The sequence below is a fragment of the Amblyomma maculatum genome, chromosome 1 (assembly GCF_055883805.1).
Source record: "Amblyomma maculatum isolate TAMU_Amacu chromosome 1, ASM5588380v1, whole genome shotgun sequence".
Taxonomy (NCBI): domain Eukaryota; kingdom Metazoa; phylum Arthropoda; class Arachnida; order Ixodida; family Ixodidae; genus Amblyomma; species Amblyomma maculatum.
Window position 1 is genome coordinate 205850153 of NC_139344.1, and position 17522 is coordinate 205867674.

The following is a 17522-nucleotide window of genomic DNA, read 5'->3' on the forward strand; positions in this document are numbered from 1 at the left end:
CTTGAAACCAGCAATTAAAAGAAAAGATATAGCAGACTAGGCCACACAGCTGTCAGCAGCTGTAAGTTGGTCGCACAATGCTGTGACACACCGTCTCTTTTTAACTCCTGTCCGTGCCTAGAGTCACTCAATAATTTTCAGAGTACCGTGAAGGCCCCATCGCGTGCTGACAACCATGATAGGCGCGGCCATGAAGCTTCCAACTGTTCAAGGCGAGCCTCTGGTGTGGCTATATTCAAGTCAAACTCAAAGGACATTTTGAAAGCAGCATGGGCGTTTGCCTGTGCATTGCCTTGAAGAGCACTGCAGCTACTTTAGAAACAGTAGAATTTGCGAACTGTGAATGGTATACTTGTATGGAAAGCTGAGCGGCCAATCTGCATGCAGATTGTTTCAGTATTGCCAAAGAGTTCTATCAATTAATCCGACACCTAGCTATTCTGTTGCAATTTTTGTGGTATTGTAGCCACTCGCATTTTCTTGCCTTCCTTGATTACCCCCGTAAATAATCACATTGAATGATTCTCTATGGTGATGCAGATGCGAACTGTACGTCGTCACACATGAGCGCGCGCACTTTGACTAGAGCTCACTCGTGCTTGCTTGTTAAACATCTTTATTGACGCAATCAAAATCATCATTAATCGCCACTCATCACTAAGCATTGTTATTCGTTTCCAATCAGCTGCTGCCATTCAAGTCATCGTTTGACATATTGGTCATTTCGTAGTCATGCCTAGTCATTGTAGTCATTACCATTCATAGCTAAGCATTTTTATTCATTTCCAATCAGTTGCGGTGTTTTGAAGTCATCGTTTTACATATTGGCTGTTTCGTAGTCATGATGAGTCATTCCTAGTCACTGTATTCATTACCACTCACAGTTCAGCATTTTTACTCATTTCCAATCAGTTGCGGTAGTTTGACATACTGGTCATTACAAGTCATTATTAGTCATTAGCTATATGGATCTCTATTTATAACCTTTATTCATTACCTATCACCATCAATTGTTTTCACTTTTCATCTTCCTCCTCACGTCCGCTATTTGCGAGCGACACGGCACACAGATCAGACGCATACATTTTCGCTAAGCGAGCTAGCCTAGAAATAAATGCTTTCGCCTTAAAAACGTTCCGCATTCAAGCGAGTTGCTGCTGCCGAAGATGCTGTAGTCCGGTATCCTGCTGCTAAGTGCTTCTTACAAGAAAAAAAGCCCAAGAAACAAAACCCAGATACAAAATATACAGCAATGTCCGCACACGCACTGCAGTGAAAAGCTTCCACGCTGTGACTGTTTGGAAGCTTGATGGCAAAAGAGGGCCGCAGCGCACCACGTGACCCATGCTGAACAATGGGTGGCGCAGCGCGCAGGGAAAAGACTCACGGTACTTTGAAAATTATCCAGTTGCTCTACGCGCCTGTTCCCATCTATAACCCGCTATGGATGGTTTCATGATTCGAATTATCCTGCTTTCAAAGCACTCCTTGACAAGTGGCAGCATTCAATGGGAAATAGAACAACCCTTCTTTCCATTCCTCTTTTGTTTTGTTTTTTTTCCGCTTTGCTGCGCCCGTGCAGCTGGTCTCCGCAGTCGAGTGATGGGGGCTCCTTGTTTACATCATGGTGTCGACACCGCGCGCTGCTGCTGCTCGGAAACTGCGCATTACCACGAAAATTGACGCATCTAAAGGCCGGGATACATGGAGCGTTTTTGCCGCGTCAAGCCAGCGTTTTGCGCCCGACGGCACGCCGGCATAGAAAAAACTCACGCCTCCGCCGATCTGGCACTGCCAGATATTGGACGCGTTGGCGGCGGGGCGTCCTGTCGAACCGGAAGCCACTGCGGGCACGAGCCAATAGGAGCGCGGAAAGCTGACATTTCCGGTTTGAGCGGTCGCTGTCAACATGGCCGCCATGGCCGACAAGGTGTGCGGCAGTTTGGTAGCAGAAATGTGATTATCGTAAAAATAAACGCCTGATGAAGCTACGGCATGTCGCTTTTTTGTGAGTATACGACCTACTCTCGGCTCCCTGAAGCGAAATTTCTAAAAAGAAAAAAAAAAATGTGCCGCTGGTATCTGAGTGGGCATTCCAAGGTATCTTCGTTCATTCGATCACGGCAAATTTTTGTGCGACTTATGTACGCGTTCTACATTTAGCACAGTAGCATTGAATTGAGCCTTTTTTAACGCAAGGGACAGCGTCACTTCCCTCACGTACCTCGCTCTGTTGTTATTGCCGCTCACTGTTGCTTTCGCATCGAGGGGTCAGCGGCGGCGCTCGCGCCACTTCGTCGTTCCATGTATCTCAAGCTGGGCGTCGCGGCGGCGTGGTAGTTTTCGACGCGCGAAAATCGTGGAAAAAAATGCCGCATGTATTCTGGCCTTAAGGGCTCATTTTTGGATGCAAACAACCACAGTGATTATTCTTAAAATGACTTCTCTTCAGACTTCAGCACCGACAGCGAAACTGCATCAAACCGACCCGGAACATCAATAGCCATCCCCCGATGAGTTTCGCTTCTGCCCCCGAAAAATTTCCCTTGTGCTGCGCTCTGATCGGAAGATATCAGTGTTCTGAAGGTCACAACTGTTACCTGCAGGGTGTCAACATCTTTAGGGTGGGATTACTCGCCGCCGCCAGACACAGTCGTGTTTTCCACTAGGAGACAGCCAAGGGTCGACCTCAGCGCAGTCGACCTCGACTACTGTTTTCTTTCCTAACTCAGCAAATACTGTACACAGAAAGCCAGAATTTGCTGCAATATTGCATTGGACCTTGTTTAAAGAAACTTATATTTAAATTTTTTTGTTTTCTTTGTGTGAAGAAACTGATGTTCTTGCAAATATTTATTTTAATTACAATTTTTCAGTTTTTTTATCCTTATGCACTAAAGATGTTAATTGTAACTAATATTATTGTGAAGAGAATTTACTCCTCTACAATTTGATACCATACACTGCTGTACCAAGCAAGCTTTGGTTTTTAAAAAAATTATATACGTTTTGCTTTAAAAAAAAAAATTAATGACGCCACCCAGAAACCACTTTTCCAGCGGACAGGATAGTGTTAAAAACCTCAGTAACATTTAGTTGCGGCAGCAGGTACGTATACACATACAGACACACCTGCCTCAAACCCTTATTTTGCTGCTCAAAAAATGCAGTTTCTGCTGCACCGAAGGGCACTCCAAAAGTAACAAGGACCAACCACATCACAGTGCCTGGATCAGCAGACATTCTGGGTGGTTCTTGAAGGGGTAACTTAATTCTCTTTTTTTTTTTTTTTTTCTTTTTTTTTTCTTTGAACAAAAAAAAATGCAGCTTGTACCATGTTGAAATGAGTGTGATGGCAGTTTAACGGTACCTGACTGAAGCGGGGCCATGGAACTCTTAGTGGCTAAACGCCATGAAACAAGTTACAGCTTGATAATTCTGAGAGTGAGGATGCTTCAAACCCAATTATTTGTAATGGCTCTCTGGTTGAAAAGAATGGCAATTTGCTTAGAATAATTTTGAAGTGTGTATTTGTTTGCTATAGGAAGCTTGTATTTGCCTAACACTCAAAGCCATTACATCAAAGAAGCAAGCGCATTGAATTTTCATCGCACTTTTTTAAAGTTGTGATGCCTAATAAAGTCGAACCCCGAATATAACGAACTCGGATAAAGCAAATTACGCCATATAGCAAACATTCGAAGTTCTTCTGACAATATGTATGTAAAATGTATTTTCATTGAATGTAGCGAACTCTGTGCACGCGATTGGTCACCAGACGCCCGCCAATGCTCTTCTAAGCCTGCTCCAGGTAGCCTCTGGGCTGCCAGTGCTTCCATGAAACGTAGTTCTTGCAACTGTAGGTAGAACAAAACGAAATTTACGGGCCTGCCAAAGCAGCACGGAGCAGCTTTTAAATTCTGCACCTTCTGCCAGCTTTGGTGCGCAGCATTCCTATTCCCAGCTGCCTAAAGTATGTGCGAGCAGATTTAGACCTATTGCGCCGTGGATGACTGCAAAAGGGGATGGCAGCATTTTCCGCGCCGCATCACTGCATCCTTCACGTTTTTTTTGTGTGTTTGTGTGTTGCACTAGTGTGCTGCTGTGCTGTTCATAGGACTGTCCGCGAAGTTGCGACCTCTTGTCGTTGGCTAGTTCCAAGTCTCCAATGTGCCTGCGAGGGTGCACTTCGCTCCCAATGTCATTCAACTTATTCAAAGGTCTGGATGACCAGGGCGTTATTTGAGGCTTGGCTGCAGGATTGTGATGAGGAATTTCAGACTCGGGAAATTCCTCCTCCTCCTCGACAACTGTTCCGCACGCCAGATCCTTTGCCCATCCACTGCAACTGCAGCACCCTGCGTTTTGATTGATCTCATAACCTGTTATAATGTTCTTGAACTTTCTGTTTCCATTGGCAGTAGCAAGCAGTTAATAGCTGATTTCCACACAAGTCTGTTTCTGATCGGTAGTCTGCAAATACGGCAACAAAGCTCAAGTTGGTTACTCAAAATTTGATGGTATGATCGTGTGCTGATGCCCACTTGTCAGCAGCTTCACATACAGCCAAACAATTTTCATGGATGACAACATGAGCTCTTTAAACATAGCCATAGCCACGCCGGGGTGGCGCAGTGGTTACGGCGCTCGACTACTGTTCTTAAGGACGCGGGATCAAATCCCGGCCTCGGTGGCCGCTTTTCGATGGAGGCGAAAAGCAAGGTGCCCGTGTGCTGTGCGATGTCAGCGCACGTTAAAGAACCCCAGGTGGTTGAAATTTCCGGAGTCCTCGGCGTCTCTCATAGCCTGAGTCGCTTTGGGATGTTAAACCCCACAAACCAACCAACTAAACATGGTCATAATCTGTTGACGTGGAAGGTCTTCCAGGCTTGGGATTGTCGCGCTTACCAACGTTCTGCTGGGTTGAAAGTAGTGGTGTGCGAATACTCGAATACACACCAAATAACAAGTTCTCGAATTACTCTATTCGCGAATCGAATGCCTAGTATTCGGATGACCGAATATTCTATATATTTTGCGACAGGCTCGGCGCCGGTGCAGGGAAGACGAGATACCTGTCATTCCTCCCTCTTCTCCAGGTTTTTTAGTGTTGTCATTGGTTTTCCGAGGATGGGACGCACATTTTTATTTTAGAGCCTCCGCGCAGGTGGAAATAAATGGCACAATCCTGATAGCACTGTCGTGATGCAATCGAACCATGAATCGTCCAAAAAATCTCGCGCTTCACGCGGCCGGAACATCGCTGGGCGGCACACGTCACGAAGGACAGCGACCACAAAAATACACGAAAGGGTTGCAAAAAAACACACTGCAACAACTGAGAAATCGCAGCGAACTAAAAGCACAATGATAATGATGATGAACGCACGCGTCTCCACCTGTCCAGTGCAAGAAGTAGTTCCCCACTCCACCCCTCCTACCCCGCCGGGGTGGCGCAGTGGTTACGGCGCTCGACCACTGTTCCCAAGGACGCGGGATCGAATCATGGCCTCGGCGGCAGCTTGTCGGTGGAGGCAAAAAGCAAGGTAGAACCCCAGGTGGTCGAAATTTCCGGAGTCCTCCACTACGGCGTCTCTCATAGCCTGAGTCGCTTTGGGATGTTAAACCCCACAAGCCAAGTTCCCCACTCCTGTGTCTCTCCGTGCGCCCACGCTGTCAGCGCCCGCCTGATGCAGAGGGTGAGGTCTAGAATCCAATCCAATCCAATTCGGCTTCGCCATTGTTCCGTTGTGCAAGGCGGTCTTGCGTTGTGCCACGCTGCGTACGTTTTACAATTGTGTTACTATTCGATATTCGGGTTTTTTCCCTGATTCGATTTGATATTCGATTTGAGAGTTACTATTCGGCATTCGCACACCCCTAGTTGAAAGTGCTCACATCACTCATGGCATAGTGTGCAGCTGATACAATTCTCCTCGTACACTTGGCTAAGCAATTGAAATTCTGTGAAAGTTTTGCAAAATTTATAGCAAAATTTCACGCACACACATTGTTCAAGCTCTTTCTTTGTCACTTTGGCACTAATACGATAAACAGCTTGTGCACGTGCTCACTCTAGCGGCTGCAGCTCGCCAAATAACCGTTGGAGCGAAGCGCGGCAAATAGCAGTTTCTTGTCTAAAACTGCTGCAGTGTGCTTCCTCGCTAGTTGACGCATTATTTCAATAGTTGGGTTTCTCGAAGGCATCTTGTATGCATTCTACTTTACAATCTGCAAGCTTGTTTGCTTTCTTCTGCTAATACCTTTACGTGGTTTCAGGTGCCTTGCACAAGTGCACTGTGGACCACACCCCTCCCATGATCCAGCCGAGGGGTCTGGAGAATGGAAAAAACTGGTGCTACATCAACGCTGTATCCTTTGCTTGTTGCATCATTTCGAATAGAAAGGATGATGGAACTTAGGTATCTGCTTTGTTCAGGGTTCTAGTGAGGTTTGTAACTATTAGTTGTGGGGTGTAGAAAATGCTGGCCCAGTATTCTTGCATCCAAAACGTCTGCATTGGTGTGATACTCCTGTCACGGTAGCAGATTTAAGTGATTCGAATTGAATGCCACAAGCGTAAAATTAAATTTGGCTGCTACACGAGCATATTTAATGTCATTAAGGTCAAAGGACATTCGCCATCAAATGAGTTTGGGAAACTCTTCAGCATTCAATCTCGAGCCAAATGTATACTTAGACACCAGGTGCACAGCAGAAACGAGCAACGGGAGAAAACCATGTATGCATGTATGCACTACTCTTTCTTTCTTTTCTTTCTCTCTTTTTTAGAGGGGGGAGGGGTGGCTTTACAAAAATAAAATGTTAATTCTGGTGAAAAATCTCGCTTTGCAGGGTGTCATGGAAAGTCTGTTACTCTCTGTCACAGCAGCAGCCAGTCGCTTGCCATGCCTGCAAGTGTCGATCATTCGAAGTTTTACGTTTCTTGCTGGCAGCTTCTTCACTTGCATTGACTCGGAAGTATTTAAAACTAACTGAGCGCTTAACTTTTTGGGTGTCACATGCTGCATGCTCTGCGTGTCTCCGCGGTGTTTATCTGTATTCTGCCATGTCAGCGATTGTTTGTTTACATTTAGCTGATTTGTAGATGACTTTGTACTTGGCTAGAGCATTGCAGCATGGCCAGCAAACTGTAGCACGTTTTTTCATTCATCATAATTGCCATTATTTCCGCATGACATCATATGTTGCTGTGTAGCACCGAAAGAAACCGAAGGCTATTCGATTCGATTGATTTTAAATCTTCTAGTGTGGCAGGAGTTATAAGGGCCACACACCCAACTTTTGGGGCTGTGGGGGGTTGTGTCAGCCAAAAGAACCAAAAGAATTGGTTCATATGCTCATAGTTTGTTTTAGCACAGTTGCACTACCACCTGCATTCTGAGTGAAACCCAACCTGTCTCAAGCCTCCGGGCTCGTTTGTGTTGTTGTTTTGTGTGATGTCACGAGACCACACGTCATTGCTGAATTGGCAGGAGCTGCCAACTTGGCAACAGCTCTGATATTAAAGTCAAACTCGCCAGGATTCTTGGACCCGGCACCCTTTGACCTGCATTTCTACCAAACGCCAGTCTATCTCTGAAGCCGATTTCACCTTGACAAATGAATAAAAACTTCACTGCCATTGACATTTGAACCAAGGCTGAGGCAAACAGATTAGCTTTGCTGGCCACGGCGTGCCATCTTAGTAGATGGTTCCTTCACAGGCTAAATTGCTAGCCTTTCTTTCACACTGCTCTTTGGCACATAGCACAGTTCCCACAGTGGTTGTGTGCGCGCTTTCATATCTTGACTTTGCCCAGTCACATTTGCATCATCGATATGCCAAGTGCTCGCTTGTTGAGGGCAGATTTCATGGCATGCTGCACTCAATTTGCATTTCTCCTCTCCTGCTTGAGGGAATACTCCACTCAACGAGCACAGTTGTAATCTTTAAGTGCTTTGCCTCTTTGCAGTAAGGGATCACAGAAAAGCCATAGCAGTGCGTGTCTTCATGTCGCTTGCCCCCTAATTCAGTTCACTTGTATGTTGCATGACAGGTTTGATTTGGTACACTCATCATATGACCAGAATTTAGACAGCTTCCGTTTCGTGTTACTCTAAAAAATTTGGGGAGCATATATCTTGGGCATATCGATTAAAAGCTTGAGAGATTAGTAGCTCTATGAGTAAATAATTATCTGCGTTAGCTTAAAGGCCGTTTCACATGGTGCGACGCGCACGAAAAATTTCGGTCCAGTCGCAGTGTCGTTGCGGCGCAAATCGCAACAGTCCTTTCACATGCTTGCGACACCAGCGATTTCTGTCGATGCGGCACGAGCGGCGGCACCATCATATTTTACGAACAATAAAGGTAGAACACGCGTAAGATTAAATGTAGTATTTAATTTATGTTATTTATCAAAATATAAAACAATTTATGCAAAATAGACATTTTTAACTTTTCCGTTCTGTACGCAACTACGTACAACAGTGACAGGCTGAATTCCATAGGCTGGCGGCCGTCTCGTTCGCAACGATCGTTGCGACGGGAGCGGCGTGCGACCAACATGTTGGAAGTCTGTCGCAGCTGCTCTGCGACGGGAGTGGCGTGCCCTTCTGTCGCTATGCGGCTGAAATCGCACACTGCTGCGGCGAGAATCGCACCATGTGAAACGGCCTTAATTCACACATAATGCAGCTATTTTCAAACCTGCTTTCTTCATGGGGCACCCTCCTGTGTGTGTGATTGCCTGCATGCTTTATGTTAAAAAATTGCCTTCATAAAACATGAAGTGGCTGAGGTACATGGTGGATGTATCATTTGTAGCGCATAGGTTCGTGCTTATTTCTTGACATCAATGGGTAGAACCTGCAAGCATTGTTGGCTTGTCCGGCATTCTACAACTTGCTTCACAGTTTGCCTTTGGTGCCTGGAATGCCTGGTTCAACAGCAACACCTCTCATGGAATGCCTGTACGATGCTTTTCTTTTTGCTTTCTTTAGGGTTCATGTGGTTGGGGCACTGGCTGGTTAGCAGCTTTAGCCCTGACTGCAACAATAAAGGGGCGCTGTGGACAATTGAAAGTTGACCTGTATGGATGGAGAGAGGTACCTGATTACAAAGGGACCGCTCTTGCAGAAATTGGAGGTTTGACAGGCAAAGAAGGCCAATGAAATGAAATACAGGCAGAGTCACTTGTCAGTCTTGCAAGCAAAATGCATGCTCTGGCACAGGTTCTTGATTGCGGAACTTGTAGGCTATACTACAGCACTGTTCGCTTCAAAACTGTGGCCACTTGTCCTTTTCAGTAATGAAGTTAATGAGTTCGAATCTGCTGACTGAAAGATTATAGAGTCCAAATTTCGTGCAGATAAATGTGTTCAGCTGCCGGATGAACTTCATCATAGACCAAAGAGGGTCAATTTTTTCCAAGAACAACAATTGGATGAAGTTATTCTCTCTGTCCTTTTAACCGCTGCAGTGGCTCATTGTTGAGCCCCGGGCTACTGTGTTCGAAGCTGGTCACGGCTGCCACCTTTGGGTGGAGGTTGAGTTGGACAGGTGCCCTTGTACTTTTCGATGTCAGTGTGTCTTAAAGAACCCCAGGTGGTCTAAATCTGGAGTCGTACATCCACTGTAGCATCCCTCATAGCCGAAGTCATTTGTTATGTCAAGCTCAACATATTTCAAATCCTGGGCAATCAGCTGAGCATTTGTCCTTAGTCTATACAGATGGTTTTTTATTAACCCTTTGACTGTCGAATATTCTGGAAAAAAATTCACCCCCCAGTGTCGAAGTGTTGAATTTTTTTAAGCACTATGCGTTTAGCGCAGTACCCGTACGGCAAAAACAATCGGAGGGTTAATAAACTTTACTTATCCTTTTAGATCATGTCAGTTGCAGCATGGTCTTTCTGTAGTGCACGCCTTGTATAACTATTCTGGGGAATTAGTTTTTGTAATTCAAGTGGTGTTTTTTGTGGTCAGGTATCTCATAGAATGTGAACAGATTTAATGAGCATTTGTGAAGTACAGATATGGTTGCAGGGTACCTTAATGCTGTGTGCTAGTAATGCGTGGATGTTCTTTGTGTGAAATACAGCTTTCAGTGGAGCGTTCTAAATGCGAAGCTGACCTCAAAAGCGGGATGTTGATTACGGCCTGTATGTGGATATTAGCTTCAGGTTGAGAGCTCAATGGGGCATGCTGTTTGAGAAATTTAAAACAGGAATGAATGAAAATTGCACCACGTATAGCTGCCTTCTTTTAGATGTTTTAAGTCCTTAGGTAGTTTGGTGCCTTCTTGTCTTATACATTGCGCATAAATGAAAACAGTGCATGTCTATGTAGATCCTATACATGGCATTATGCAAGACAGAACATTGCAAAACGGTTTTTCGGATCACAGCCAAAGTAAATGTCATTCCTTTAGAGCAGGTCATTTTGAGACAGTTTTATACCTGATGCATAGTTTGCAGGGGCTGGTGCCTGAATATTTAAACAATTTGAGTCTTAATATTGATTGCCTAAATAGTGTTGCCATAGGCAACAAATGAAATGTGAACAGTGCGGTTCATGGCCAAGGGTCTCTGTTATGCCATCTACCTGTCAGATAGGCACGCTCATTCTGTTTGCAATAGTTTTGCTTCTGTTTTCGTAGACACTTGTTTTCTCGTTTTGCCACTGGAACGCAACCAGGTGCTGATAGCACAACGATTGGGGGAGGGGAAATCGAAGTGCTGCAGTTCAGTTAGCTAAAAGTACTCATTCCACCCTTTAGATCTCAGCTGGTGCCAGCAGCATAACCATGCTGCTCAAGTTGCTATCTGTGGAAGGTACGAATGTGGTGCATGAGTAGTAATCGGCAGGCAGCATAATCTAGAGCTTTGGCCATGCACGCCACTTTTTGCAGTTCATTTTTTGCCGATAGCACATACTTTGATAAATTATGCACGCCCAATTTAGTCTTGGGGTGTCTAAAATAAATACATGAAAAAAAAAAATTCTTTTGTTCTAAATAAGAAGCTAATAAAAACAGTCAAGTCTGATGAAAGATGATGGTGATAAAAATACTTTTTCATTATTATTTTCTGGGATTGTGAAGGCGGTTAAGTAGGCAATGTACTACCTGCATTCTGTAGTCTTCCCTTCTCAGTGACGTTTTTTGTTGTTTTTTTTTCTTCTTTTTTTCAGCATTTTTTTTCTTCAGTCCTATGCCATTCCTTTGGTGCGTGAAACAGGCAAAAAGGATGAATTGGTTATCGGTTCAGCGTATGACCCTGAACCATTCAGGGACCTCCTTATGAAAATAAAGCCAGACTGTAAAAAGGTGGGTAAGGTAGGAATTCCCAATAAACTGGAAATGTCGATAGGGACAGAATTTTGTGTAGTGGAATGAAAATATTGCTGGTGGTAAAATTTTGTGTTTTGCAAATTGTTAATGTATACAGTGTTCTGCAACTTATATCGTAACCATTTTGAAAAATTCTCCCGGCTCAACCGGACACTCGTTTGCAGGGAAAACATGCACAAAGCCTTTGCATTATTGACCGTTTTGGTATGCAATAATTTTGAGAATAGTGTTTACCTGGTTCGGCCATGTATGATGTGAAACCACAATATTCTGAAGAAGCGAAAGATGACAATCCCGATTTTCAGGCAACGGTTAGCGGGGGTGCCATCTAGCATCATTACAAAAACTTACTAATGTGGCCTCGACGCCTTGCACTACTGCCACACTGGAAACAACTTAATTCTCACCGAATGACATTTGTTCCCTCTCTTCTTCTTCTTTTTACCCTCTGCTACACGATCAAAACTAATGTAATTTGCAGTGGATACACAAATGTTGGTGCGCCTTCAGTACATTGCGAAAATGACTGCGCAGTGAATGAAAGCAGCCTTTAGATTCATATTGATGTCTTGTATGCCTTGTAACCACCTTGTTGATTACAATTATCTGATACGAAGTTAGCAGATGTGTCGATGGCGTTTGTTTACGAAAGGGTAGTAAAGGTGCGCGCGTCGGCGCTCGGGTGAGAAAATCGCAGGAGTTCTTTCAACAGTGTGCACTTTTCACACTGATTTAGGCGCCTAGAGCAACACTTAAAATAGGTAGTGTCTAGTGTATTGACCAACGGTCGCAGCGTACCACAGCCTCGTAGAGTCCAGTCTTCGCAAGATCACTTGATCGGCGTAAATTCCCGTTGAAAAATGCCGGACCCCTGACTCGTCAAGAAAGCAAACGACGAAGTCTCAACCCTTGCCACACCGGATGTTGTGAGCTTACCACAACAGTGCTGCACGCGAGAGTGGCGGATGACGGCGCTCTGGCCAAAGGCTATGCACTAGTCGTCGCTAGACCTAAACGGTTTCTCATTGAAGCCACGGCGGATGGCGCTTTGGCAATGCGCCATTGCGGTTCCTTTATTCAAGCGCATATTTTTTTTTATTGTGGCGGAAATGATCTGCCGTGTCTGCGCGGGTAGACAGCGACAGGGGTGGCCGGTGCTGTCTGCGCTGAGTGCAGTGACTAGTTAGCTGGTAGCAAGGGTTGCTTTGTTTTATTTTCGCTATATGCTATTTGGCATGTTTCACATAATTTAATGATTACCTACAAAATTATAGCTGCGCAGTAGTATTATAGTGCCTGTGGCACTTTTGTAGTTTATTTTGGGTGTACATTCTCACAGGGTGTCTGGTGACGAGCACGTCCTTGTTGATAGTATTCGAATGAGTTCCTCAAACTCATTAGATACCTAATGTCATTTTCATTGAATGTCATTATATTTTGTCATGTGGCAGCAAGCAAATGTCATTTTGAGCGAATGTGATTCGACGGAATAGACATTAAATTTGCCGTGTGGCAGGGATATTACCCATGTATCCCCTTAATATTAAAAAATAAAATAAGCTTGTTTGTTTCACAATACATAATCAAGCAATTTACTACACATGTACGATAAATAGTTTAGCCATTGAGAGTACAGCCAGTCACAAGTACTGTGTACCTCTCAGCCAACCTGTCTTGGAACACTCAAATCGACTACATATTAGGGAATACTTGAAAAACCCTGGGTTCCATGCGGTGGTCATTGCGTCATGGCAACAAAGACACTGAACTCGTTGCTTATAAAGCAATCATACGGCTGAAACTCTAATATGCCTCGATTATCTGGAGCCCTCATCAATCTTACCTAATAGCTAAACTTGAATCTCTGCAAAGCAAAGCTGTGCTTTTTAAAAAATTTCGACTATTCATTGTATTCCATAATTTCTCTAATCAAGCATGAGTTTGGGCTTGTGCTTTTAGAAACTAGGCGAAAAATTCATTGCCTAATGTTTTTCCACAAGCTTAATACAGTTGATGACCGATATTTTGGACTCTCAACGGGCCGCGAAAATGTCCGAAAAATCAGGCTGTCCGAAAAAGCAAATGTGCACCAAAAATGCTCAATTTATTGCCTATTATTGACATTGAGGCCGGAAAAAGTCATGAATGCTTTCCTGCACCACGCTCCACTTCCGTGCTAACAGGTCCGCCTGAATTTCGACGCGAGTCGTAGTGTCGCCGTAAGTCGCCTAAAGGGTTGCGACCACTTGCATTAGCTCAGCTTGCATCGGCTGCGCTGCTGCAGGTGAGTCATCGTCACTCTCGGACTCCGCAAGCACTCTACGAATAATTTCTGCATCTGTGAGCCCAGCGCACAGTTTCAACTCATGGTCCACGTCTGTGAACTCTGAAAACGAGACGTTCGATGGAGTTTCGACACCTGCAGTGCAAAAGTCATCAATGAGCTGCTCACTGCCTGACAGCTGCTCGACGCTGTCCTCGTCCAAGGCAGCGACTTGTCATTCAGCACAAATCCCGCGTGGCAGAAGCAGTTGCGCAGCGTTGTGGGTGCCACCGACTTCCACGCATCGGCAAGCATACTAAGTGCTCCAAGCAAATCGACAGAGTAGGTTTTCCCACTGTCTTGGCACACCACCACCAACCACTGGATCACAACACCGACTCTGTTGAGTGCCTTCTCGCTGCCGAAATGCACAAAAAGAAAAAAAAATCTGGAAACAGCTTCTTGAAGAACTGAAGCCAATTCAAATAAATGTGAGCCACAGTAGCGACAGAACATACTTCTCTCATCAGCACGACCACGGCTAGACCTGGAACAGGCAGTGAAGCAGCGACGTTGTTCCGAAAGCGGAAGCTGCTGTGCAAATAATATCGCCTCGATCCAGCATCAGTTTAGCTGAGGAGCGGCACGCAAGGCCGGCACCCATTTCGAGGCCATAAAAGGAAAAAGTAAATGAGATGGCGGCGACACCGCTCAAAATGTCAGTTGGCCCGGCTGACGTTTGGAATGCCCGAAAAATCAAATAGGCCTCCCTAGAATGTCCGAAATTTTGAGCCGCGTAATACATTGACATCATAGGTATGTCCTGGGGCCTGGACAAAGTCGAAATAATCAAGCATGTCCGAAAAATTTGTCGTCGACAGTAACCTTTCAAATTACAGTATCGAGAAAATAAACCGGTCACTAAAATCTTTCCTCGCCGCGACCATGATCACAAAGTGGAACCTTCTTTTGCGAGAAAAAAAACTTATTACAGTTTTCATTCCTTCATCGGGCAGTTAGTGAATGGAGCGGTCTGAATAAAGAGAAGTCGTTTGCTTCATGAAGCATGAACAATTTGGACAAGCTGCCGCTCGCAAGTGTGGGTGTTTGTTTGCTTATGTTTGTGCACGCACTGGCTGCCTAACCAGATACGGACTCCAGACTACCCAGACATCGAACCGACAAGGGGTTGTGAGTGGGTGTCGATGAGACGAGTGTTTCAAGAGTCCACGCAAGCTGGGGGTTTCACTAGTATGAAGGAGGCAAAAAGTAAAAGGAAACAAAAGAAGGCCTTGAGAGTGGAACGCAGCCAAGTGTCGGCGCAGACAGTGGCTTGCAAGATGTCGAACGAAACGGTCATCGGTGTGAATTTATGTATAATTTTCTTCATTCGTGTAGCCAGGTAAATCAGTAGGTAAGCTTACCGAAGTTTTCTTCTCTGCCCAAAGTTCCTTACTGCTCCTCTGCCCAACAGCAGTATGGAACAAGTCGTACAAGACAAATATTTCCGTGGAAGCGAATTGTGCGTCACAGATGAAAGCCCATTTTTCGCACATGTGGTTTCGGACTTCATTACATTCGTTTACATTTGGCTCGTGAGCATATAAGCGTGAGCATATAAGCTCGTGAGGGCGGTTCTGCAGCCCCGTATTGTTTATCAGGCCCAGTTCCAGCATCTTACAAGGGCACAATGGGATCGCCTTGAAGCCTTAAATCGAGAAGCTATGAGGACCATAACATGCCTTCCACGAATCACACCGGTCGTAGCGTTACAGGAGAATGCGCAGCTCAACACCATCGATGAACTGGTGCAGCAGCGCCGAGATGCTCGCAGACTCAAGGCCACTTTGTCACATTCCACGCAAGCACTGAGGGCGTATGCAATGTCACACATTATTCTTCAGCCACCTACGCCAGTTCTCCCTCCCTGGAAATTTATACAGTTAGGAGACAACAAGCCAACTGACATCCGCAGACCGACGTCTGCCAACTCTGCATCGTTGCTACGCCAGAGATTTGAAGAGCACGATGCTAACCTGCCTCAGGATTCCGTAGTAGTGTACGTAGATGGAAGCCTGCAAGGCTGTGAAGCCAAAACGGCAATCCACTGTCCACGGAGGCCTAGCCTGAATCAGACAACTACGTTTCAGCTTTCGGAACCACTTACATCTTTCTGCGTTGAGCTTGTGGCAGTTCAAGAGGCACTCTGCTCCGTGACTTCTATAACCATGCTCCCTACAGCCCACATTGTAATCCGCACTGACGCACTTCAAGCAGTACGTCTGCTCCGACGTGTCAGCCGCTGCCCTAAAATTTGCCAGGACATCCACCAGCTTGCGGCGCGCATCCCACAGTCAATACGCATTGAGTGGGTCCCACGGGATCTGCTGCCTTCCCAAAGTCAAGCTGATTTTGCAACCCGCCTCGTGAACCAAGACGCATCAATCCCACAGCTTCTCGAAGTCGACGACGCTACCCTCCTTTTGTCAAGAAAGGAGCACCTCCGGCACCGCACACGTGCACTTATCCCTCCGTGTGCGATATCCCTTCCCCGCGGTCTCACCCGTGCAGAGGAGGTTGCGCTTAGGAGGATCCGGGTCGGTGTTGCCCTTACACCAGCAGTAACTAGGACGTGGTCATACTTCCAACACTTATATCCTCGCCCAGGATGCCCGATCTGTAACAACGAAGATGTCGAGGCCGACATCCACCACTTGCTGTGGGACTGCCCAGCACTCAAGCCAACACGATTCCGGCACCTGAGAATAGCTGGCCTTTCAGCAACCAATCCTGCCTCATACGTCACTTGGACGCAGGGACCTCATCATCGCTCACTTCTGGACTTCATAAAATCAGCCAACCTTTTTCCATTCATTTAATCATTTATTCATCCTTCATCTCATAACCTACTGATGCCCTGAGGCAATAAATATCGACTTAAAAAAAAAAACGTGGTTCAGCTCGCGCATTCATTTGTGCACGCGCTGCAACATCGCTGATGTTGTCCCCAAAGGGGATTTCTAATAACGATTACGCACTAACACGCCACGCAGGTGTAAAGACTGGGCTCTTTTCGTCCGCATGAGTACACTTAGGCAATTTATTTTTAAAATTTAGATTAACTGCACTTTATAGCAAATCCGAATACTCGCAGCTGCAAACATTGCAATAATTCGTAAGAACAGTTGTTTTGTTCATAAACTTATCAGGCAAAGCCAGCAATCTAGTTATGTTACGCCCTCTAATTGCAGCCAAAAACTGTCGTCAAGTTTATTAGTGAGTTGGAAAGCACAGAAAAAGATAGATGTGATGCACACAAGTGCTGGAAGCCTGCCAGTTGTCAATCTGTTTTGTGTTCTCCTGCTGGTAATTCGGAATGGTTGGAAACAAAATAGCTTAGATTCTTTCCTGCCATTTGTGTGCGGCACTGTCGAATTCATTTAACATTGCTGGCAAACTGCGCTGTCTTGCGTGAAAATCAGCGAGTCAGTTTAAGGAAGCCACCTTTCAAATGAGTATGAGGCACAACTATTGCGACGCGATACAAATTAAACTAACACTACAGCAAAGGAGACATTTACTGTATTTTGTGGACCGCACCTATCCATGCTTCGTGCCTCCACCACAATTATACACCTAGGCACGGCCGGTCTCGTGGGAGAGCGCGCTAAGAAAAGCACGCTCTCCCTCGATACCGGCCATGACCTAGGAGGCCTCGCATCGAGGCACCCTTTATCCACCCGAATTTTGACCAATCAAAACCGCCGTTTTTTGATACATGGGGCCTGTAGGAAATTTCGCTACTGCTAGTATCAAGAGCTGTGCTGAGGATGGCTTCAGTGCGCTTTTAATTTTTGGTAAACTTCTGACGTTTTTACCCGCCGTTAACACTAATAATAGCC

At 45.5% G+C, this 17522-nt stretch overlaps 1 protein-coding gene across 5 annotated transcripts in view; it reads left to right on the forward strand.

The window, feature by feature from the left end:
- Usp10 (ubiquitin specific protease 10) overlaps positions 1–17522 on the forward strand; it is a 109896-nt gene that overhangs the window by 62317 nt on the left and 30057 nt on the right. For all 5 annotated transcript variants that reach the window (XM_084590083.1, XM_084590087.1, XM_084590086.1 and 2 more), the window contains 3 exons: positions 6280–6371; positions 8870–8976; positions 11198–11333. In XM_084590083.1, coding sequence (XP_084446209.1) covers positions 6280–6371; positions 8870–8976; positions 11198–11333 — 335 coding nt within the window. The remainder of the gene's footprint in view (positions 1–6279; positions 6372–8869; positions 8977–11197; positions 11334–17522) is intronic.